Source organism: Bombus vancouverensis, chromosome 1 (genome assembly GCF_051014615.1).
Source record: "Bombus vancouverensis nearcticus chromosome 1, iyBomVanc1_principal, whole genome shotgun sequence".
Taxonomy (NCBI): domain Eukaryota; kingdom Metazoa; phylum Arthropoda; class Insecta; order Hymenoptera; family Apidae; genus Bombus; species Bombus vancouverensis.
In genome coordinates this window covers 23,431,965-23,457,145 of record NC_134911.1, presented here as the reverse complement: position 1 = coordinate 23,457,145, position 25,181 = coordinate 23,431,965, and the positions used below count along the sequence as shown (strand labels likewise).

At 36.1% G+C, this 25,181-nt stretch overlaps 1 protein-coding gene across 1 annotated transcript; it reads right to left on the bottom strand.

Moving 5' to 3' along the window:
• Positions 1–988: 988 nt before the first annotated feature.
• On the bottom strand, positions 989–24,093 carry LOC117159468 (uncharacterized). Its single transcript, XM_076621828.1, has 6 exons — positions 23,907–24,093; positions 22,133–22,259; positions 6,231–6,363; positions 3,474–3,618; positions 3,254–3,417; positions 989–1,744 (listed from the first exon to the last, which is right to left on the bottom strand). The coding sequence occupies exons 1-6, from the start codon at positions 24,091–24,093 to the stop codon at positions 989–991; spliced, it is 1,512 nt and encodes a 503-aa protein (XP_076477943.1).
• Positions 24,094–25,181: the final 1,088 nt, after the last annotated feature.

Genomic DNA, 25,181 nt, shown 5'->3' with positions numbered 1-25,181 from the left:
TTTAATAAATTTTTCCATTTACAAACGTGTAATGAAATCGCACTTCAATGTAAGAAAAAAAAGTAAACAGGATAAATGTTTTGAGATTCTTTAAAAGAAAGTTTATTCACGTACGAGGACGTAGTAAAGTGCACCGCTATTGAAGATGAAAACAAATAAGTATTTAATTCGTACTCAAAATAATGTGATAATTATTACGATTTTAAATACAATTAAATCGATGCAATTATGTACATTTATTATGTATGTATGTATATGTAATGTACATCTATGCGTGTATAGATATATATTATAATATGTAAGATTCAACTCTTAACATTTTTAACAATAAGCACCCGTAACTATTAAAGTTTTTCTAAACTTGTGGACATCTTTACCAATTACTTCTAGTGGTATTTTTTTATGTACAATTGAATAGGAAAAGTATTATTATAATTATAATGAGGAATCTAGTTCGATACTGTTACATGTTACAAAGATCGTTATAATGTTAGAGATTCGTGCACTTGAAAGAAAAGTAAGAGTCGCTATGCATAGTACTATTGAGTCAATGCCTTCATATAGTTTAATATTTCGTTATTTCCAAGCAAATGCGAGTCCTTATCGATCATCGTCTCAACTTGATTTAATGCGTTGAGTTTTAAGGTCTTAACGATTCGTTCCAAATTATAGAGACTTCTTTCTATCGCACGTTTCTCACTATTAAGCATCTATATTTAATTGAAGAGTCAAATTGAAATTTTGTACCAATTGCTCTGACGAAATTGATGTACGTTTTTTCAATTGTATTGTACGAAATATAGTATAAGAATAAACAATTTAGTGTTTTAGTTTTCACTTTTATGACTTCCGTATGTTAATCGAATTTATAATAAGATTAATTATAATATTAACGAGATACTATATTCGAATGATGTATTTATGTAAAAAAATCAGTATTCATAAAACATATAAATAATTCTTTTAAGTATTATTATAAATTTAAATTTTATTTTTTTTTTGTATTTTTTATAAGAAGCAGTGTAATATTTGTTCTTAGTAAATAAATCCAATGTCGAAATGTGCAGTTCAAAGTAGAGAAGGTAGAAATTTCTTTACTCACCGTAGCGCCACTGTTTAAACGAGAAAATGAATTTACTCCAGTAATTGCCGTTTGTGCGAAGTTGTTGGAAGTTTTCGTTTTCGTAGTTTGCGTGCTGCACGATACACCGGTTTGTTTGACGATCACAATTGCGTGTATATTTTTTAACAATATCAACATTCTATCCATCGATGTTACCGAATAGTCGGTTTCGTTATCCACAAACTCCAATCTAACCACTTCTTCGCTGTTATTTAACGAAAGTGGATATTTAATTTTTATCTCTCGATCGATTGACAATTTAAACACGTACTCTTCGTATACCACGCCATTCGAATGGGATTCGATGCACAGTAGCCTGCCGCGCTTATCGATTATCGTACGTTCGATATCGAATTGCTTATTTCGATTATCGTTCTTGTACGCGTCAGTTATTTCGCGCGTTACAGTTTCGCCGCGTTCGTTGTGTTTCATCGCGTTGCAAGAGTTATGATTTTCGTGAATTGACGAGTTTATCGAATTTTCCTTCGTGTTTTCCTTCAACACTGGCGCGTTCGATAAGTTTCCATTATGATTCCGGGAACTTATTTCGCTTTCAAGGGATTCGTGTCGTTCCTCATTTTCTTTCTCCGGGATATCGTGCGCTTGGCTGAGCATCTGAAACTTTATAACGAATTCTCACGGAAATATCGCCAAGTGTAATGTGAAAACCTGTGTAAAATTTAAGCGAAATCGATTATATGTAGAAGTAGTATAATGTGATTACGAGTTTCTTGTTCGAACGATTTATGGAGGCGTCTCACGAAATATAGAATTCGAACGAAATTACGGAAAATTTGGAAATTCCGTTTAATAAGTTTTACAGAGTAAAGGTAAGTAAAATTGATGTTTTTCTATAAACTTTTCTGAGCATGTTCGAAATATCAATCTTTGCAAGTCTTACGTTATTACGTTTTTCTCAAGTGGATACGCTTATTTACGGTTATGCGTGTTACATCGGGTTCACGTAAAATTTACGATCAAAAGGGATTTCATATGGAAAGCAATGGGCATAATTTCTCGATACTATTATTTTATAGCTCGTATTATCGATACTAAAGGAGTCATTCTCGTGTTACTTTTTATTGTATTCGTAAAATACGAATTTTTATATTTTATTAATACTTTTCATTCGTGACGTGTATTTTCCTTACTTTTTAATTTTCGAAATAATTCATAATAGTTCCACGTGTAGAAATATGTGTCGTTAGTAATTTTAATTAGATAATGGAAAGAAACAGAAACAATGTTTTTGGTTTAATTTCTATCTCGAGTTTCGACATATTTTCCTACCCCTTTAATTTTAGGTAACCTAATTAAGCGTTCTACCGTGGTGGACTGTTTTGAATATTTTAAACTGTTCATATACATTTACCACGTTAGTGTAAACCAAATGTTTGCCTTCTTTTACAACATTTTGTGGTTGTCGCTTGTTACGCGATAAAGTCTGCACTAAAGCATAAAATAATAGAAGTGGCTTGACAAAAGTAGAACCGCGGTATTGTTTGGAAAAAAAAAACGAGTACGTACAGAAACATTGATTCGATAAAATTTCGAACAAGTCGTACGTATGCAATCGTATAACGCATCCTTTATGCAAATCTAAATTGACTTTCACGGAACATGGAAATGGTTTTGTTCTACCATGATGTATATCGATCGAAATATTTTGTATCCAATTGTACCGAAGTGAACAGATGAAATCTATTGTGTGTTCTTCCGTTTGATGAAAAAATGTATATCTATGCAGGGAAAAAAAGGAAGGTCGAAAGCTATTAACTTTCATGTTCCGTGTAGAGAAAATAGTAGATTGAATAATATGTAGTTATAATGGAAAAGATTATATGATGGATTAGCGTAAGCCAAAATTACAGCGTACAAAGCCTAAATTTCTTCTTACACTTATTATAATTATCTTTGGACCTTGCAGATCGTTTCCATTTTCGACTATGTCATATTATAATAAAATACTATGCTTTTTAGTCACAAAAGAACATTAAAAGTGTACGTATCATGTTTTTCTCCTGTAATCTTCATTTCGTTATTTTAATCATAGCTGCAGCTATACTAGAATTCACAACTAAAGAAATAGCTAGTATTGCAATTTCCATTAAACGTATCGAAGATTCCTACCTTCCTTTTAAGATTCTTTACTACCTGCCTCAAAACGGAATTCTGTTCCCTTAATAAAACCAGTTGCGGTTCATCCTTTCTGTCTTTCACGATCCAAGCTAGATGCCTGAGATTCTTCATGCTTTCTTCGAATAAGTTCCCCCGTTCGGTCAAGTTCTTCAAAGCTGTACAGGAACGGATACTTATACGATGGAATCTGGAAGTGGTGGATAATACTTACCTTCCGCTGTAAGTTGACAGACAGAGCCGACATCCATGTCGAAACGTTTTAAAGTTTCAAGTAGATTCGCCAGCTCAAAACCTCGGTTTTCCTGCTCCCTTCCAAAACCCTCGTACATTTCTACACGTTTCTCTAATCGGGTCACCTATTAAAAGAAAATTCAATGTCTCGAAACAGAACGTTATTGCTTTCTACCCGAGTGGAAATCGATTTAAACTTTTCACTAGATTTTAACGTTTTCAACGTTTCAAATATTTCGTCTTGATTACTCGGTTGTTCGTTCTTTTACGTGGCTGTAATTTATTATAGAACAAGTTGACCAATACCGATGAATAATAAATGATAACTAGACCGTGGATTTTTATACAAATTCATATAACGATTAAAAGAATACGACGTAGAGAAGAAATTATGATAGGAAATAGTTTACCTATTAAATATTAGAAGAACGTGCATTCTATGCACGTTTGTATTTTTAAGTTTCTTATAATCGTATAAAAATCCGCAACCGAAGAATAAAAATAATTAAAAAATACTTTAGACGAAAGAGACGATGGTCATAGCGACGCTTCCCTTCTTCTAATTTCGGTTTCATTTCAATTTCATTTTGTAGTATTATAACCATTCGGGAAGACCTGTATAATTGCCAATGAATTTCACAGAGCAATCGCAATTTGAAACGAATCTTTTTTCATAACCGAATTGTGCCGCGCGAAAATTCCTATTAAAAGTACATCGTTAACTTCGTCGGCATTACAATTCTGTATAATTAAAATTGCGTATTATAAGCGTATTCGTTTCACAATTCTGATATTCTAGAAATAATTGTTTCTAATCGATGAAATTTCCGGAGCTTTCTGCAATTAGATTGGAATTACTATTTTGCCTGGAAATTAAAGAGCGAGAAACAACTTGCGTAGCAACTCCAATTATTGTTCCGTAATTTTACGATGCGGTATCTTTCATTAACGAACCATTAACGATTTAACAACCCTCGTAGTGACGCCCTTTAGTTTCCACGATTTAACGCGTTGGCACCGTCTCACTTTCGAAAGGACGAGGTTAATGCGCGCGATCGTAAAACCTCCGTGTCAACTTCGTTTTGCTTAAGTAAGTACAAAAATCAATGCCATAGATATAGAGAAGAAAGCGAGAAGATTGCATAATAAGATGAGATACTTTTGATATTAATCCCGGAAAACGGAATTCCTTGAATTAAGAGAAATATTACGTAGATGGTTCGGTCTAAAACACGATTGAGCCAGATAACATAAAAGCTACAAATAGAATTATCGAATTGTAACTGTAGATTGATATAGCGCGACGCTATAAAGCAAAAACTGAATTAAGAACTATATGTCCTGATTTTCATCTATTTTGGGGGCGATTTAACTTACGCGAAGAAACGACGGGATCGTCGAGACGTTAGGAAGTAAAATAGAGTGACGCGATAATTCACGTTGTAAATTTAAGTTGGAAAGTTAAATTTGGCTTTAATGTTTATTCCGCACACGATGTAGACACAGTGGTAAGAACTTCACGGGTCAAGTAAGAATTTGAGATCAACGAAATTTGCGAAAACACGAGACACCGAAGACTAAAGTATCTGTAGCTTTTGTTTCGCAATCAGAAAGACAATAAGTTGTTCGAAAGGAAATTGCTTAAAAATTGATTGTTTGTACTGGTTGGCGAAGCTTTATTGAGAAACGTGTTGATTAATACAGACGGTCAGGTGTAATTTTCTCTCTTTCTTCCCGTCTCTCTATCTGTGTCAGAGATAAAGGTTATTGCATTTGACGTGCTCCCTACAGAAATTACGAAAGACCTTCGGCTGACGTGCTTTCGACGGCAAAGAAAATACACTCTGAAATTCCTCGAAATTCTTGCCAACGAAATTCTCTTCCCCACAGGGAGATTCCCTTCAAAAGGTGCTCGAACAGTTTGCGCGATAAACTAGAAACAACACGATGAATTTAACATTTTTTGCACGAACGTTTATTATATTCTACGTGCTAGAAACATACTCGAGAATAATTAAATAATTACGTTGAATGAACCAAAGATGTGGAAACTCAGCTCTGGAATATTTTTTTTATCGTAGGTGCAAATAAAATATAAATATTTATATTTTTGGAATTAAATAGCAGAGATATTCCACGTAATCGTCAAATGAGGAACAGCGGAGAAAGCGGTGGAATAAAGGGCAGTAATTAAAGTAGTTTAAAGTAATTTAAGGGCTTAGAGGCGTGTATCCGACTCGCTTGAAACTCGAGGTGCACTCGGACACTGCATATTCAAGAGGCAACGGAAAGGGTGACAACTTCGATTTCGCGTATCAAAAAGGCGATGGTTCAAAGGGCACACATTTTACGATGCACTGCCTGTAAAAAGGCTGGCTACAACGCCGGACTGAATGCATATCAATTAAAAAAGTGCTTTGATGTTGGTTTACGGTGCATGTTGCATCGCTATTGCACCCGGAACTTTCTCAGCTTCTATAGGGGCCGTTAAGGAAAATTCGAATATTTCTTGCCGCGTGAAAAAAAATAAAACATAACGCAAAATATTGTTAGGGAACTTAGAAAATTAACTTTCGTTACCTAAGTTATGCATCGAAGCGAATATCTTTCTTTGTTTGCAAACGATGTAAAACTTCTATCATTTCCATGGTGTGTATATTAAATTTATTTTTACTTTTCATTTGAGAAATCCACCGCGTTACTAACGAAAGTTTTAATAAGTTTTCTTTTCAAATACCTTTTCTTTAGCTTCATTGTAAAGTTCGACTACCTCGTGAAATTGTTTTTCCGCAGTTTCTCGGCTCATCTCCAAAATATCCTCGCATTCTCGTTTAACTAGCGCCACTGTATTCTCGCATTCGATTTTATCTCTGAAAACAAATCGATTAATCTATATAAATTGCCTTAACCATGGACCAAACGATTGGAGTAATTTATTCTCTGATTTAGTCCATACCAATTGCAAATTTGCTTCTATTATGCTTCGGCTGTACACACAATATACATCTACTGTTATATACCTATAACAATATACACATCAGGTATATATAATACAATTTAGGCGTTTACAGTGGGCAAACAGTTTTTATAAAAACTAGACGACGAGAAGGCTCAAGTTTATAGGAAATCGATTTTTTAATACATTCGTAAAATTTTTTATGATCCAATAGTACTATTCGAACTCTGCATCTTCAATTTTCTTGTTCTCCTACCTACTTTACTTTACTTCGTGCGATACAATCTTTAAAATTTTATTTCGAATGTGACTGTGATTCGATTTAATTTACAAGCAATTTTATTATTGATTTATTATTAATATTCTTATAAGATTTTATAAAGAAAGCTTTTATCATATTTAATTGGAAAGGTAGTGTTATAATTAGCGAAACTAATTTGATATTTTATTCGCTATGCGTTATTATTTAATAACGTAGATAAAAAGAATAAAGTTTCCTTCGTAAACGATATGAAAACACATTACAGTTAACAACAGAATAATTCCTTTTATTTTCTCGGTACGTTTTTAACACAGCTTCTCGTTCTACATTTAAAAATATCAAAAAAATTTCTCAAAGGGGAATAAGAGTTGTACTTTACAAGTTGAAAATAATAATTCGGAGAGCGCTATAGTCCATGACGACGTTACAAATATTTTAATGTTGACAAGGATTTCGTTTCGAGATTTTAAACTTTTCCAAAAGTTCCCAATTTCTATTTCAGGAACATGTCTGCCATATTTACCCACGGCATTCTTGATGAGCCACGAAAGTGCATTACAAAGTTTGAAACGTCGACGATGAAGGAAAATGTTAAAGGTACAGGGATGATTTAGTGATGAAAATTCATTCATAAGGAAGTTTGACTTTTCTCCGGGAATCAATCTTCTGAAACTTTTCGACGTTCATCTTCCACTTTCAGTGCGTTTACAGAGTCGAAAGAAACAATTTTAGTATCTATTAATATTTTACCCATGTACTTATTCCATCGTTCACATTCTTCAAAAAGTAAACTATTAATTCTCTAAAACGTTGATATTTACATAAAGCACTGTACTCTTCTGACATTCGAAACATCGTTGTTGCGACACTCAACTAACTAGCCACCAGTCAGGCACAACTGATCGGTTGGTATCGCGAGCTTTGAACGTTATTAGCGTCCAAGGTAGAGGATTATAATAAATGTAAAGAGCGAGGTTTAGTTCACCTTATTTATTCTACACAATGCTCTGAATACAACTGTCTTTTAGTTCACTGGCTATCCTGTTAAATATAATTGTCACTGACTGACTACTGTTTTATGTTGACTCTTAGAATACTGGTGCAAGAATGACTCTTGGTGATGTTGCTGTCGTAGAGGAAAGTTCGTGGTGGGTGTGTCTCAAGTCTGTTCCTACCTGATCATTGGGTAAATACGTATGTTTAAGGATGGGCTGGCTGCCCTAATGAAGATTCGCGCGCGGGTGACCTTGCACTTGAGGAAAACCCGCGTTTCCGATCTTCCTCAGATGTACCATAACATAAATGAATTACGCGTTTTACGGGCTTTTTCCGTGGGTCCTAAAGTACCTTGACTGTACAATAGGCTCACTATTTATGATGGGTCCGCACTAGGGTCGCGTAGACTCTTGACGGTCGTCCTGCCCGAGGATCGCATCTTGTTCATATAAGGCGTCGCGGTAATTACCAGGCGGCTACTCCAAATCCCGAACAATCGTATTTAGAACCAACGAAACTGTTACGCTTTCGATTCTGTTTGACGACGTTAATGTAACGTCAATTCACATCAGAGACTAGGCCACACACCGCGGACAGGATGGCACTCAGATGTCTGCACATTCTTGGTGTGCACCTTCAATAGCCTTAAGTACCCACCAGGAGTCTTGGCATTTTCATAGTTAAGGTCCTTCGGACCAAGCAAGTATTTCCTGTCTTAGATTTCCCTTTACGTTTATTTTCTACCACGTGTTAGCTTAGAAAGTTGGTTTTCTTCACATCTGGTATGTTCCGTTAGCAACTTTCTCGCGAGGGCGGCTAAAATCCTTCCTGGTCCACCAACCGTCTTATTATCCAATCAGAGACGGTGTCTACTGCCCTCACTTCCTTAACCAAAATTGTCATCGACAAATCCGATAGTCCCGTGTCCTTAGACACACCCACCCCTAGCCTTCCTCAGACATGGTATCGCTAGAAAGACTCACTTATTCTGTATCCTCAGAATAGTCAACATATCTATACCGGTCTCTACCCTTGTAACAGTCGCGTACTTAACGTATCGTTGTAACTAAGTCTTACATAACGTGGTTGGAGTGAATTGTGATTTATATTAATTCAGTGTGTGTTACATTGCGATTGCTGAATTCATAATAAAGTTTAATTAAAACAAAGTTAATAGTTGTGTTACGTCTCAGCTATTTTATTTCATCAACCAACCCCAAAAATTACTTGACATTAACGTGCTTCGTTGAATACTCACTTTCGATCGCAGTACATTTTGTCCGTTGCTGGGTATTTGACTGGAGGATTGTTAGATATTAGTTTGCGGTGTCCATAAATTATTCGTTACGTTGTTAAACACCGTGCCATTGTATAATAATTCCATTTTATCGTACACACGAATTGTTTCACGTGATCCGTGATAGTATCGTGTTATCGTCGAGTTTAATGATTGTTATCGTAGAAAACAATTATTGAATTGGAAAAAATTATATTCGATAAATTCCGAGTGTTATAAATATTTTCATAGGTAATCGTACCCTTCAGTTATGCAATTTGATCTCGATACTTATCGAGCAGTAAAACACGATTGCTCGCGATTGTAAAGTCGTAACAACAAAGCATCAGAATTCGAGGAATACCGCAATTTCAGTTATAGCACGGAGGGTAGGTTATCAACTCGTTGCCGTTGGATGCCAGGACATTACTCATTCGGAAGAACTTGGATACGTATAATAACATTAAACGAAATTCCAATCGTTATTGTAGCAAAAATCGTTGTTTCCTTTATTACGATATAAGGTATAAATACGCATAAATATTAGTATAGGATAATATTCAATATTTAATTTATATTGTAGAATTTTGGAACGATATTTAACGTGTACTCGTATTAAACATTTGAAATCTTTCAACGTGAAAAGTTATTTTAAGAATAAACGTTGCGTATCAATGTTAGGATTTCTATTTTTTGTTAGAATTTCATGGCTACACTTGAATGTGACGTGGTAAATTAATTGACAATAAGTCATTTGTTAATAATCTACCTTACATGCTTGCAGCTTCGTGTCTATCAAACAAACCAACCACAGGCTTTCGACGTTGTCACAAACATGACCTACCTTGAGGGTAGTACACGATGCAAATTTCACGTAGACAGATAGAATAGAAACATGGAGAATAATTTTCCCGCGTTGCTGGTTCTTGATTTATCACGATCGAATCCACTTCGCCACAATCGAATCAATTCTCGCTTTGTGTTTGCTTCGAGTCAATCTCGTGGAGAATCCCTTTGTGCGATAGAAAAAGTGATAGTGCAATATATATATACGCGATTTAATATCAAAGGGAAAAGTGGAAATTTGAACGAATTAAGCGGCAATAATTTAATTTATTTCTCGCAATAATATTTTAGACAGATTATTGCGCTTATTTTCGCAGCATAAAGACAGGAAAATGAAATCTTACGAATTTACAATCGGCCGAAGAACCACGTTGCTTCTGTGTTATATGAAAGTTGCGTTTGTTTAAACATCGATGATTTTTCGAAGTACAATCCTCGTAAATTCTTTTCACTCGATAAAAAGTTTAGCACTCGGCACGATAAATCTTCGCTACTGTGAAATAATTTCCCAGCGAACTATTATAAAAGTTCGGGATCAGGAATCTTAAATGGAAATGAGATTTACCTGAATGATTTTATCATGCTTCTACCGACACCGTATTCTGCTCTGTGATTATGATCGAAAAAGAATCATTGCGCCCGCTGAGACCAGAATAAACGTTCCGTAAGACCTTCAATTACTTCGAATAGAATGGATCGGGTTTCCAATCTAGAGCGGTTCGATCGTTTTTCAAGCGTGGAATTGTTCGGTTGCTTTAGTTATTCCTATCGCTTTGCTCCACCAACAACCAAGACGTCTTGTTCGGTTTCGTCAAGGAAATAATTCGATTTTGTAGATAATTTGTAAAACAACACCACGGTTATTACGTTCGTCAGTATGGTCGTAGTTCTTACGAATAAGATAGCTGGTGTTTCCATATTCTATCTGTGTCTTTTTTTTTTATTATTTGGATGAATTTTACAATCAATTCTCATTGAGAATTATAAGTAAATTTTTCTGACGTGGTACTATGATTCTAGTTGAATCTAATGCTTAAATCTAAAGGGTAATGTCTTCTTAGCCTGCGGATCTGATCCGACGTGTCAAGTAATTGAGTAACTAAACTAGTGGGTTTTGGTGGTTGATAACCCTTATCTTATATCTATTACTGAATTTGGATATTTCTTCTTTGACTGTGGGCATCTTGAGGTCGCGATGTATTGTTTCGTTGGTAGCATACCAAGGTGCATCTATTGAGGATCTTAGAGTTTTCGATTCGAGTCGTTGAAAAATTTCTATGTTGGAATTACTCGCTGTTCCCCATAGTTGATTTCCATAGGTTCAAACAGGTTTCAATATGGTCTTATATAGCATTATTTTACTCTGCGCGCTTAAGTTGGAACGTCTTGATTTAAGTTGTTTGGATTTATCTACGATATGTTGTTTCCATGTCATTCCTCTGTCCAGAATTATACCCAAATACCTGACTGGCTGTTTGTTTGGAATTGGAGTATTATTCATAGTCACCCGTGGGTAGGTTTGTTTTCGCAGCGTGAAGGTTATATGACTGGATTTGTTTTCGTTTATTTTGAAGCACCATTTGTGGAACCACTTTTCCACAGAGTCGAGACCTCGCTGAAGAGTAGAGAAGGCAATTATCGGGTCTGAGTGGGATGCTAATAAAGCTGTATCATCAGCAAATGTCGCTGTGGTTATCTCTGTTAAAGTTGGTAAATCGGCAGTGTAGATGGCGAACAGCGGAGGTCCGAGGACACTGCCTTGGGGTATGCCAGTTTCTATTGGAAATGTTGCGGTTATAGCGTCTAAGTATTTAATCATTAACAGCCTATTGGTTAGATATGATTTTAAGATGGATTTTTAGTAGGTGTGAGGTAGGATTTTCTTTCGTTCGAACAAAAGTCCTTCGTGCCACACTTTGTCGACTGCCTGCTGAATGTCCAGGAACATCGCAGAGCAATATTTTTTCTTTTCTAAATCTCGACTGATTTTATGGGTTAAACGATGAATTTGCTCCATCGTAGAATGTTGCTTCTCTATCTGTGTCTGCCTCTGTTTCTATATTCTATCTGCTTTTGAATCTGACTTTGCGTCTAAACGTATCTACATAATATATGTGTCCATACCTGTATTACGTATTGTAGTTATGTATCTGTACCTGTGTGTACGAGTATGTGTACTATGTACATAGGTATATGTATATATACATACGTTTCTCTTCCTTCCCTTTCTGTGCGCGTGTAAATTACGCGTAACTGAAGCTATTCGCACAATATCATAAATATTGGATTCATTGAACAGCGGTCAGAAATGTAGCTCGAAGCGGGGTCATGCGATGAACTATTCAATCCTATTTCGTAGTACGATAACTTCACGGTTATTTTAAATTTTCATCTTTTATTAAAGGGAACATAGATTCGGCACCGTTTTATCTCAAAGAGGGATTTTTGATTGGATTGGTTGAAACTGTAGAAAGTGTATTTTTATAATTCGGAATATAGGATCAGAAATATAGGATCGACGGACTATCTGCTAAAACTACAATTTCACGAGTTCCGTCACTGTTTATGACTTTTCTAAGTTACTTCTGTTAGATTTAGATCTATAGTTCCGATGTTGTTGACGTTTTAATTTTACTTTTGCTATTTAAAACGCGAATTTTACAGCAGAGCGTACATACATATTATACATATTTGAATTATGTCGAATATATTGATCATAGTACGCCAGACGAAAATTCCTGCTTAAAATCGCAATTACTTCGTGTATTCGTAAAAATAAGTATGGCAAGTCTGTTTGTTCTAATTAATTTATTGATTTCGTTCGCCAGAGAGCGGAGATAATTTGGTGAAAAACACGCTTTTCTCACGATAAAACTGTCTGCGTGAAATACGTGTTCCAGGTTCCTATACTGGTACAGTTTCACCTGATTTTCTGCTTTAACGATCTGTTTGTTCAATGTCACGAGCGGATAACACTCAATAAAATTGTTGTATCAATCGAGCTCACTTGTTAATCACACGGTTTATTTGAAGTTGCAAATGTATAAGAACACTCTACAGCGCATTCGATATTCGTGCGAACGCTTCAAATTATAAATCCGTGTTTTAAATTTCCGCTTGTTACGCGAATTTACCAATTTATTTGTTTTCGAATAAAAATAAAAATCAAAAATTGATTCTCTCGATAAACTCATATCGTTAAATAACACCGTTCAATAACTCTATTTATTTTTTAATCCAGAATCCGAGCATTGCCCGAGACTGTTGCATGATGCATTTGAAACAGTATATTTTAAAAGTTTTACAATTTCAGAAACCAAAATATTGTAAACAGGTTTCTATCATTATCTTTTAAGATTCTAACCGCAGGACGCGAATAATTAGAAATATGTAAAAGCTTCTCGTGTGACCCAGTTTTTCGATAAATTTTGCAAATGTGGTTTTCTTAATACACACAGAAATGTCGATGCAATTCTAACGTCATCGGTAGAAGAACTAAATGATTTATCAGAGATTGACGACAAGCTACGAACAGGACTGTGTCGTCGTTCCTCGAACCCAGTAAATGTTCGGTTCTGGTGACAGTGGATTTATCGTTACAAGAACCGCGAACTCGATATTCCAGTGACGATATCTACGTCGTAAAGGTTCGTTTGCACGGTGCGATAAGTCAAGATGTTTACATGTTCTTTTCTTCTAACTACTGATGCTTAACGAATGAAGAATATTTGGAGTATGTAAAATATATAAAACTTCGTTCTCTCTCTCTCTCTCTCTCTCTCTTTCTCTCGTTCTTGTTAATTAATTTCTACAAGCAAAAGGTTTCTAGTATGTGCTGCAAATTACGCTAGGTGTTGTGAAATATTGACGATATCAAAGGATGTAAAACGTAATATAAAGTGACAAAGTATAAAATATAGCGTGATTCGTCATAGTGATTGGTTCTACACATATTTTATTTTGGTATTTGCACAATTGTTGACGTGAATTTTGAGTTTGGTATTCGGTATCTGGAATTTTTTCTCTGATGGGATTTATCTTTGACGGTACATATTGATTTTTGAGATTAAAGGCTTTTAATCCTTTTTATCCTTTTGTAATTTCCACTTTTTGGGATTACGCTGTTAGCTTCTGTCATTCTTTTGCTATATTTTATTTTGTGGTTGCGTCCTTTTTCGTTCTTTTCATCAGTTTTATTTTCTTGTTCCACGTTTTCGACTCTTTTATTCTTTGACAATACTGGATATAATATTTCTAGAGAACTCTTTCCTGTTTCTTAATTTTGGCATTATCCTGTATGGATTAATTTTAACTTTTCAGCAGCATTTTGTAGTCGATCGTGGAAATTATATTTCTGGAATGTTTAATCGTTAACCCAAATTTTGGAGAAATATTTTCGTATATCATTTTACGAATTTAATTTACTATAAATATACTTTCAAACGTTAATATTTTTAACACTATAATTGTATTTAAGGAAGAGATTATATTACTTCTACTATATATATTTCCTTAAAATCCGTATCTTTGGTAATCTTTCGGATTAATGGCAAATAAAGCGGTTTAATATATCGATAAAAAAGGAATTATCTGCAATCTGTACACATTTGCCAAATATATGGTCGTTGTATTTAATTTGTCATATACTGTCTTCCCGAAATGTTACGTAATAGAGCATGATATTTAAATTTTGTCAAATGCGTCTTTCCTTACGGATGGATAAAACCGTATATGTATTTCTCTGGCAAGAAATATATCCGTTTCTCTTTTCGCATTTCCATTGTTTCAATTTGTGCATCGTGAAATATCCTATGTCGATGTTTATCAGCGCGTAAACTGTTACTTCCTGGGAATTTTCCACGGTAAAAACATACAAAGGCAAATACGATTTTTCGGTTTGATTTTTATGTCTTTACCGTGCGAAAATTCGGCAATTTTTATCTTGTAAAGTAACGCGTCGACGATTGATTTGTTGAAATTCTAGTAATTCCCGCTATTTAACTGAATCAGCTAGCCGAAATTATCAATAATCGGATTCTCGTACCAACCGCGTTTCGTCCACGAGAAGCCACTTTTACCCGATATCGATATCGATATCGATCCTGCAGCTAGATAGGTAGCACGTATTTAAAAAATTGGCGTATCCGTTGTTAGTTTGCATTCACACATTGCGCAAATTGGCGTTGATTTCCGCCGATTTAGCAACATTTTATTCCATCGATCAACGATTTCAAGCTATGCATAGAGATTTAGTTACAAAGCTATTTAATTACAAACGTTCATACACCCTAGATCGTTAAATAACTAATATCCAGTTCCTGCAATATTTCAATAAAACGATACGAATGTAAATCAAAGGAACTATGAAATAACAGACACAGTTTTAACGTGGCTGATCTCGTAAATCAGGCAACAAATTTTTAACCGATCAAGTATGCAATTTCATCCACCGTTTTTCTCCATCGTTGTACCACTTTCGGAACCAATAAAAATTTATCGCAAATAACTGGCCTGTTCACCGTGAAGCTTTCCACGAAAACGTTCCGCGTACGAGTTTTCGCGCGACGTTACGACGCAAATTGAATTAATTTATCGCGACTGAGATGAACGATGGAACAGCACTGCTTGCTATCTTCTCGGCTATGCAGAGCTCGCTGATATCGTATTCATACGCGTGAACACCACGTCTCTTCATGAACAGCGGCGAACCTCGTTTCCACAGCGAGCCCGTTATATCAGCCTACGTTTCATTTCGCATTAAAACATCGTTCAATCTTATATTCCCTTCGCTCGTTGTTTTCTACCTAGAGTGGACAATGACGATGCGTGCGTAACGTTTTCACTTTGTGCAACGGTTACGTCGTGCTTCGGTACGGAAATATTATTTCTTAACATTCTGCGTTCAATTTAATTTATAAGTATTTCTTCGTTCGTTTGTTAAATAACGTTCGCTTTGTTAAATAGTCACAGTCGAATTCAGACGCATTGCATCGATATTTCGATACACTTAAAGTGTCAAGTATCAGGTTGTCCGAAAAGTGTCTTTCTTCCACGGACGCGTCCTTTACAACGATGCATCTTTATACGTTGTGATCTGTATTTTGATAAAACAAAATGGATCGTACGTAATTCGATGAAATAATATAAAGCGGAAATTGTTGTGCGTCCATTATTTCCTTGTAAAACGAAAGAAACTTATCGGACGACCTAATATTAAGTGGTATATAGTATTTGTGTTCGATACATCGTTTGAATTTGCGTCAGATTTTTACAAATGTCGATATATGCTTTTCTGTTTCATGTATATTTTATTTGAAATAGCGTTGGAAGTTTTTACCAGTATCCCCTTCGTAACAGTAGGACGAATACGTAGATTTGAAAAATTTTCGAAATGTATCGATTTCAATGATAAAGTACCGACCAGCGACTGATAAATTTAGACGTATGAAAAGCAAAAGCGTGCGATACGATCCTATATTTACGGACACCACCGTTAATTTTACGACGTTCGTACGATAAAAGTATTCTACACTGTGTTTCAACGAGATCTAGATTATATGAAAAATTTCTTTATCGAAGCGGGTAAAAAGTCGCGTTAAAATATTAGCTGGTAAAACAGCTATCAGTTATTGTAGCTTTAAATACTTTACCGTGTTACTACCGGTATATGGAAGTTATACGGAAAGAATAAAAATTACAAGTAAAAATCTTAAAGTAAAATTTTCGGGAAATTTTGGTGAAAGGGTATAGTTGAGGAGAAACGCCGGAAACGAGCGTAGGAGTGGCGGAAGAGAGAGCGAGGAAGTTACAAAGAGAAAGTCTTAGAAATAAAAGTACGAAAGAAAGTGGAAGATGGCGCGGACAATGGTGGAAGAAGGTGCAGGTTACCGAGTCCTTTTTAGAAGTTCCGTCGTTGCGACGATTCTATAAATCTTCTGGCTTCTTCGGTTGGAATTTCCCGGCGCTTTTGCTTCTTATGCTAATCGACGGCCGAGATAAATGATTTTATATCCTGACTCGTGCCTCGCTAGGTTTTAATAACCACACGACGAACTGATCGAAAATGCTAATCTCTGTTCCCGATGGATACCAGTCGCACGGATTAATTACATTTAGCTTGGAACATCGCACCGTGAATGCGAAATTAAGGCGCGATTATTAAAATCGTCAGTGCTCGAAATTACCACTATAATATATAATATTAGCATTGTAATATCGTCGTGCGGTATCTTGGCACAGATCATATAACGTTCTTTTAACCACAAGATATCAGAATTTCTTTCCTTACTTTATGCGATTAGAGCGAACCATTTCGCGAATTTCATTCGTATTTATCGCTACACGTAACGAAATTCGAATCGAGCCAGTTCTTTTATCGAGGAACGAGATTCGACGATACCGCGATGTTTCTCGAAAATTTACACAGACGGACGGACGTATTAATTCCGTGACGTTGAAAGGATATCGGGAAGCGAATCAAAACGGCAACCCCGTTTTTCCCTGTAAAACATGGAGCGAGCGATTTATCGTTTCCAGATACGCTACCACGTGGCAACGTATTTTATTGTTTCGGCTGGAACGTTGTTAGATTTTTGTTACGACTCGATGAAACGCGCTCCTTTCGCGTGACGTATCACGAGAAGGAACTTTGGTTCGATCGAAGACACGACAAGGTTCTATAATGGCCGTGCCAAGGGATTTTGCTGCTTTTTGTCACCTGCAATCTATTGTGGATACGGGTAACAGTGTTCCACACGAGGAATTCTGATAATTCTAGATGGAACCGTACCTTACACTGTACGAGTCGATAATATCAAAATAAAAGAGAAATCTCGCAGATAAATTACTCGAATTTTTCTGAGATTCGATGGTCACACACTCGTGTACGTTCGACATTCGCTTCTCCACTCCGTTACGGATAGAATAAGTCGATGGATCCGCGCGATTTATCCTCCATTTCGACGTTACTATCGGACGTCGGAACACGGCGTCGAATAATCCGACTTTGCCGACGTTTTGCGAACATTCAAGAATATAAAAACGTACGTGTTTGAGGGTTTCCTATGTATATCATACTTTGCTGAGATTACGGCTGTTACTCTTAATATTATGGCATCTCCAAGCATTTTTGGTCATCTTGGTCGGACGCTTCAGACATATGTAAGTACTTAATACTTTTGGTACTTTCAAGTGGCTTTTTTCCGGCCAGCGTGAGATATACTGTTGCTATATAACGCGAGTATACAGAGTTAGACCAACGATCTATATGCCATGAATTTCTGGAAGAAATTGCGAGGGATAACCAGAAATTGAAAATTAATAAGAATTAATAAGAAATAAATTGGGATAAATTAGGATCGACAAATTGGACGATGTTTCAATTAGAATATTATTTTTCTTCTATGATGTAAAAATCCAGCTGTGTAATTGATTGTGATCGAAAATGAGAAAATCGTAATAGTACAGCAGATATTAAATCGCAATAACTCGTAGCGAATTGTCCAAAACAAGATAACAAGTTTTCGCTGTTTTCTTTTTATTTGTGCTTGCCAGCGTTATTTGCAAAGTTGTCTAGCCTTTGTGCGATCAGCATAATCTTTCAAGAAACACCTTCTTCCTCGTTTACTATTAAAAAGAAACTGCTTAAGGTTTTCAAGCGAATTGCATTTCTTGTCAGTTTAAAATGTACCGATAAACGTCACTGCAGCGAAAACACCTTTTGTGTAGCCAGTCGATTACACTTGTAACGAGAGTTTTCTAAAAGCCTTAAAATCCGTGTTTCTCATTTAAAGGCGAAGCAGCTGTTGAAGTTTATACTTTTAGTTTAACAGTTCAGGATAAACGTTTGCATTTTCTATGCTTTGAGTTATGTTTTTAAATTATAATAACATAACAATAATAATCTTATTATCACTAATAATTCATAGTGTTCGTACTCTTCAAAATCCTTTTGTACAGTTTGAACGATCATTTCTTTTGAATTAGCCCAGAATAGTGAAAAAATGTAAGCAACAAAATTCGATTCAGACTTCAAATACGGAGGACATTAAATTATTTTGAATCTCGTCTGAAAGAGAGTTGAGTTATGACGCGATAGGTTGATAAGTCACAAGATCTAGGGTGATGTTCGCTGAAATTGTAACGTGCATTAGGTTATTAGAGGTCTCGCGGTGTGCCCGATGTGTCGCGGTAATCAACATTAGTACGCAAATTGGAAATTCCACATTGGCACGCTCGAGCCATGTAAGCACAACTTACTCGTATGTGACTGTGGCACTCTGTGTGAAACGAGATTTACAATAATATCGCTCCTTAACACATTTCATTAATATTCAAGTGCATCTTTCTCGTTAATTCTATTTCTATTCCGTGTTTTATATAATCTTAAATTCCACTCAAAATTAATCACGTCTGTTGCGCTCGTTACCAGTCAATAATAATCAACGAGTATCGAATAGATATGCAATTCACTATCATTCGTTTCATTTTATTCCAACTCTCTCGTCAGAATCCTCGACGATACACTCGTATTACGATCTGGCGCCGGTTTCAAAGCGCGTGAATACCGCGGTATGCGCGTTAGATCGTCGCCATCGATCGGTCGCATAACTCTTCAGGTTAGCCGATAATTGACAACAATTTACAGCAGGAACGCGCAACGAATGATACTGTGTTTCGTTTCAGGTTCGACCAAGAGGGTGTAAATCGATCAGGACGAAAAGGGCGAAGAAGAGAAACGGCGACGAAAGCACGGTTTATCAACGATATCCTTTCACGATATCCGCCGGCAAACAGTGCCGTGAATTCGAGATACGTGGCCGATCGTCGGCACGGAAATTGCACAATTGCGTCTCCTCCAAGAAGAAAAGAAAAAAAAAACAGCTTCCGGCGCAAGATTAGAGCCCTCGAAGCAAGCACGTTCGTTAATTAAGAAATCTCGAATGGGCTAGTTTAGGCGGAACGGGGATCTGGCCAATTTTTCCTCAAAGGACCAGGGTGAACGCGAGCCAAGTCCGCAGTCGTTGTTAATTATACGCGTTTATAATTAAGCGTTTCACGAGGGTAACTTGGAGTGGTTCTCGGAGAGAGTACGGTCCTTAAGACACGAGCCTGAAAAGAGGCAACGAGACGTATTCGTAATTAGCAGAAGTGATGCTACGTAGCTGAACGAACGATCGAGGCAAAGACAGATAAAAAAAAAAAAAAAACAAATAAAATCGTTATGAAGTTGATTAAGAAGAATAAAATTTGGATCGACTAGAGGAGCCATCGGTGGACAATTGGTGAGTAGCTATTTAGATTAAATTTATTTTTTAATTATATTTTAATATTAAATGTATTTTCTACCAAGATGTAAAGATTAATCAATTTAGTGTAACCATTACCGTAGAAAATGTATGACAGATATGTATCGTCACGCAACAATTGGATTAATCGACAGTATTGTTCCCGAGAATCTAATTATAGGATGAATTTAGAAAACATATCCGCGTAACATTATACGTCGAATTTCCTCGAGGCATTAGCCGATGTGTAATAATCCACCGATAGCGAATTAATCGGGAGCCTACACAGCTATACGACGTAAATTAGCTATTAAATTTCCATAATCGTACCAATAGTTAATTCGTTGATCGTAAACGCGTAATTCGTCGGTTTATTAAAAGTTCATGTAAGATTATTTCTTACATTATCGGTTCGAGTAACGTTCGACGATTATTAAATGATATCGGAAAATCGAAAGTAAGAATAATAAGTCTTTCAATTAAAATTTGCATCCGTGCCGACAGCAGTCGTGAAAAAATGACGCGTTGTAAACTTTCATGCCATATTTCTAAAAGAATTCATGTTCGAGTCGCGTTCGGTATAAGCATCGATCAAAACGAAATTGTTTTGTCAAAACTGAAAGAACGATTGCGTTTTTAGTAAAATATAGATACACTTACGTGCTTTTCCATGTATCTTACGTTTTATATTTCTTCGATACAAGTTTTGTACTTTAGTCGTTGGTAATTCTAGCGCTAACGGTAATCCTTGATCTTTCTTCTTAATAATAATTCTTTCGTTGCTACTTTCTTTCTTTTCTAAATTTTATTCGGCAAATACAACCAACAAAGCGTACGCTGAAACTACTGTTACCAAACTTTCCAAGACTTTTATATTTTAACCGATAGATATCGCAATCGTATTAACTTTCCCGCAACATCTCATTTTTGTTTGCAATCGAAACTTCTTCTCGCAATATCTAATTTTTCTTTCAAATTAAAAATCCTTCTTGTTCAAGCAACTTTTTTCTTCCTCGCTTCTTCGCTTCTTTACCTGTTTTTAAATATCCACCGTCCGTCGTCTGTTTGCATCCCTTTTGTTTATTTTCACCTTATTACCCTCACGTTTCTGTTTACTTGTTTTGTCTGCTTAAGCGGGTTTGTGCCCATACGCGACGAAACGAAAAAATAAATAAAATCAACGTATCGCTCGAGCTGCCATATGGAAACAGATCTGAACATCGCCTGGTATATTTTTCACATGCACGTACATACGTACATCGTACCTCGGGCTTCAGCCATTAATCCGCAATTGGATTTCGCTATGAATTCTCTATCGATCGTATTCTCTGCCTATTCGCCGCGTTTCGTTTCAAACGTACCTTCCTTCCTTCGTCGATAGAAAATGTTCGTCCGATTCATCCGCTAATCGAGATTAATGGGCAACGAGATCACTGATCGAACGTAACATTCCTATACCTCCGAACGTATGCACTGAATGTTAATTAATCTTATCCCCCGTAGCTACGAAATTCGTCTTCTACACGCCAGGCGTCTATAGAATTGCGACGTTGATTCAATGGAAAGGAGATAGATTCGATGAATCGTTCGTTGCATCGATCGCTACACTCAGTAGGTGCGGTTATACAATGAAACTAGGATTGAAATTTCTTAATGGCATATGAGAAATGTGAAATTTTTAGGCGTTAACGATTAGGTAAACATATTTGCTATTTTCTGCACGATTAAGAGTAATTTTTTGAATAGCAGAATTTAATCATTTTATCGCGGATAGTTTGTCAAAATATTGTTCCTTCCACTTTGTACGAAGATGTAGTTATTTTAGAATTTGCAAGTTATCGATCAGTCTGGCTCGAGTACGTATAAAATAATTTAATTTTTGATTAAATGTAAATAGTTTCCGACCATTGACAAACTTCTGCGAAGTATTGCATTATCTATCTAACATGCCCGGAGAGAAAACGAACATCGGCATGAAAGAATTATTCAAGCTTAAAAGTAACTATGTGCAACGTACCTTTTAACAAGTTCTTTTTGTCGTAGGAAAGCGTTTTTCCAATGATCTCTTTCAGTTATCGCATTGGTTAATATCGAGTTTAATTTCGTTCTCGCTTGTACAGCATCGGCGTTAAGCTTTCGAAGCTCTAAAACAAATTTAGCTCCATGTCAGTTTTCTCACATAGTATTCGCGTTTATTGCTGTTTGACTCGCGAATACAATGGGTTTTTCTATCGATTCGTTGCAATTTGAAATAGATTTATATACCTGGAGACATTTCGAATATGGTACGCGATCGAATCATCTTAATGTTTATACTTCTTGGTCACTTTTCTTAAAGGGAATGTTTAAAGGATTCAAGTGGAATTTGAAAAAAATTTATTTATGAAATATCTAAGACACGGAATTTAGAAAGAAATTAAATCTATGAAATTTCCGAGGCATTCGAATGGAACTTAAGTGGAATTCGCGCGTAATAAAACTATTGTGCGATGATAATAAGAGAAAAGAAAATGCTTCCACCGAATTGCATAAATTTGCGGCTCTTGAACCGGAGGAACACATACCTCGCCGATGGTGGAGATAATTCGATCGAGTTAATTTGAGAATACTCCACGTAACCAACTGCCTATTTAGCGTTAACAAGTCAAGCAGAACTGCCGGAAGGTCTCTTGTGTTCCTGTTATGTGACTTGATGCGAATTCCCCGAGGTTCTCTATTATTTACTCTATGCTAACAACGTGAAAAGGGTAATGGGGCCAGGGAAATATTTCGTCTCGGTTGAAGTCGTGCAATGACTTTTGTTTTATATCGTTAAACAAGCATCGCGGAATAAAGTTTTATTCCACTTGTTATTCTGGTATTCCATTACTGGCGTGTTTATGTAAGGAACTGCTTACGAAAAGATCATAAAAGATTCAACGATGAAACGAGAAAGGGATTCATCGTGATAATCATGCACCCAACTTTTTCAAATTTACGATCCGAACGAGGCAAAGTACTAAACTTAAACCGAAAATTTCAAGCCAACGCTGGATCAAGGTATGATGTCCTTATTTTGGAAGGTAATTCCAGGAAAATTGACGTTGTAAAACGTGATCGAAATATCAGTCGCTATCCCTAGATCTGTTCGAGCTGGATACCATGTCAAAAGTTAGGATACTCGGATGCTATTATATGTAAAAAAATCGCTGTCGCAAAATGTTCTAACGTTGAAATGGATGAAACTGTGCTGCTTATTTCGACATTATCGAAAACAGACTCCTGGCAAACTCGAATGATCGAAACACGACAATCGGACTTCTCCAATTAGCCATCTGTCTAATTGTATCTTACAAGCCTTACATTACTATAATTAGATTCTGTAATTCTAGTCACATCGCGATCGATATTCCTAACTACGATCTTATCATGATTAATTGAAATTGTGTTTCGCAAGTTCGATATTATTGGAATCAAGTTTCAAACATAAGCTGTAATTGTCGAAAGTACGACTAATTGATTTTTAATCTTATTACGGTTCTCAACCTTCATACATAAATTTCACGCGAGGTATCAAGTATGCTAAGGACGATTCTTTCGTTTCTTCCTCTTTAAAAAATTTCTTAACGATAGGAAAACGCGATTCTGCTGACAAATGTTTACAAATTCTTTTTATAATTGCCACCGAGAGACCGTGATTAGTGAATTAACGCGTTAATAATGTGTTAATAGCGTAACGCGAAAGATATTCTCGGATTTGTTAAAAAATTCTTTAAAGCGAAGGCAACGAACAAATCTCTGTCGCGACCTACCTTCACTTTCAAGCTTCGTACGATTAAACTGAAGTTCCAGGCGAGCTTGCGACTGTAGGTTGATTTCGAAAGCCCGCTCGAGCTGGAAAAACTTGGTCCTCAGTTCGCTGAGGTTTCGACGCAATTCCGAGGCTTCGGATTCCGTTCTTTGCAATTGCTCCTCACGATATCGTTGCCGCGAGTCCATCCTTTCTGTAATTATTTTAATTAAGTCACCGATTTCGATCCAGTAAAAACAGACCGTGATCATTAACCGAAGAAAATGCCTTTACCGATTTTTAAAATGAAACTTTCTTCGTTTCTCGCATCGGGAAATCTGAACAACATCGACGAGTTAAATTCTATCGAGCGTGACATTTTTACATACCAAACGAAACGTATTTTGTGATATAAATAACGCTTGCATTTTTTCCACTGCCAGTGAAATTTACTTTTCCGCGTTGAACGAAGAAATTTTTTGGCGTTTTCAACGCCAAAATTTTTTGAAATTTTGTAAGAGACGCGAATATTCATACGGTTAACGGGAAAATCGATCGTTAAGGTTGTTTCGATGCAATTAGGGTTATTTACATTTACTACAGCTGCAATGTATATTAATTTTCAATCTTTCAAGATTTTCTATCCAAATATTTGCCACAGTTTTATATGCAGACGTATAAAAAGTGTTTACTATTATTGTAAACCGCGTAAATTGCAATTTTACATATATTTCTATTAATTACTTGGAAATCTACAAAACGGTATCGAGCCATCGAAATAATTATTATTTTTTACTTACAAACCATTGGATAATCGCAGATCTGGTATATTCCGATAAAGATCGTGAAACAGCAGATGTTTGTTGGTCGCTCGTGAAAAATAACTCTCGATTTTCCGATCGGATTGACATCATGGCCTTAGATTCGATCATATGCGCTGCCAGAGGTTCCACTTCATCGCGAAGTTGGGTAAAAGCGTTCGGTCAGTTCAATCGATGCGAGTAATCGATTAGAAAGAAGCAAATATGAGTTCGACGGCCAACGCTTAACTGGAAAAGGACCATTCTCGACGAGTGCTCGCGATTTTCCGCCAATTATACGTTTCGTTCGGCTCTGCATCAACGAATATTTCTTTCTATTACGGGATTAATAGCGTATATATCGATCATTCTTACCATTTACTGATCTGTGTCGCTAAAATACTCCCTCACTCTATCGAACTATTATTTTTTTTTTTTTTTTGCTATTATTCAAAATATCTATTTCGTTCTCATCTTCAGATTCTATTAGGTTGTCC

Coding starts and splice junctions, on each gene's coding strand:
- LOC117159468 (XM_076621828.1), bottom strand. CDS start 24,093: ATGGACTCGCGGCAACGATATCGTGAGGAGCAATTGCAAAGAACGGAA. Junction 3,418..3,473: donor CTGTCAACTTACAGCGGAAG/GTAAGTATTATC, acceptor GTTCCTGTACAG/CTTTGAAGAACTTGACCGAA. Junction 1,745..3,253: donor TAAAGAATCTTAAAAGGAAG/GTAGGAATCTTC, acceptor TTCGTTATAAAG/TTTCAGATGCTCAGCCAAGC.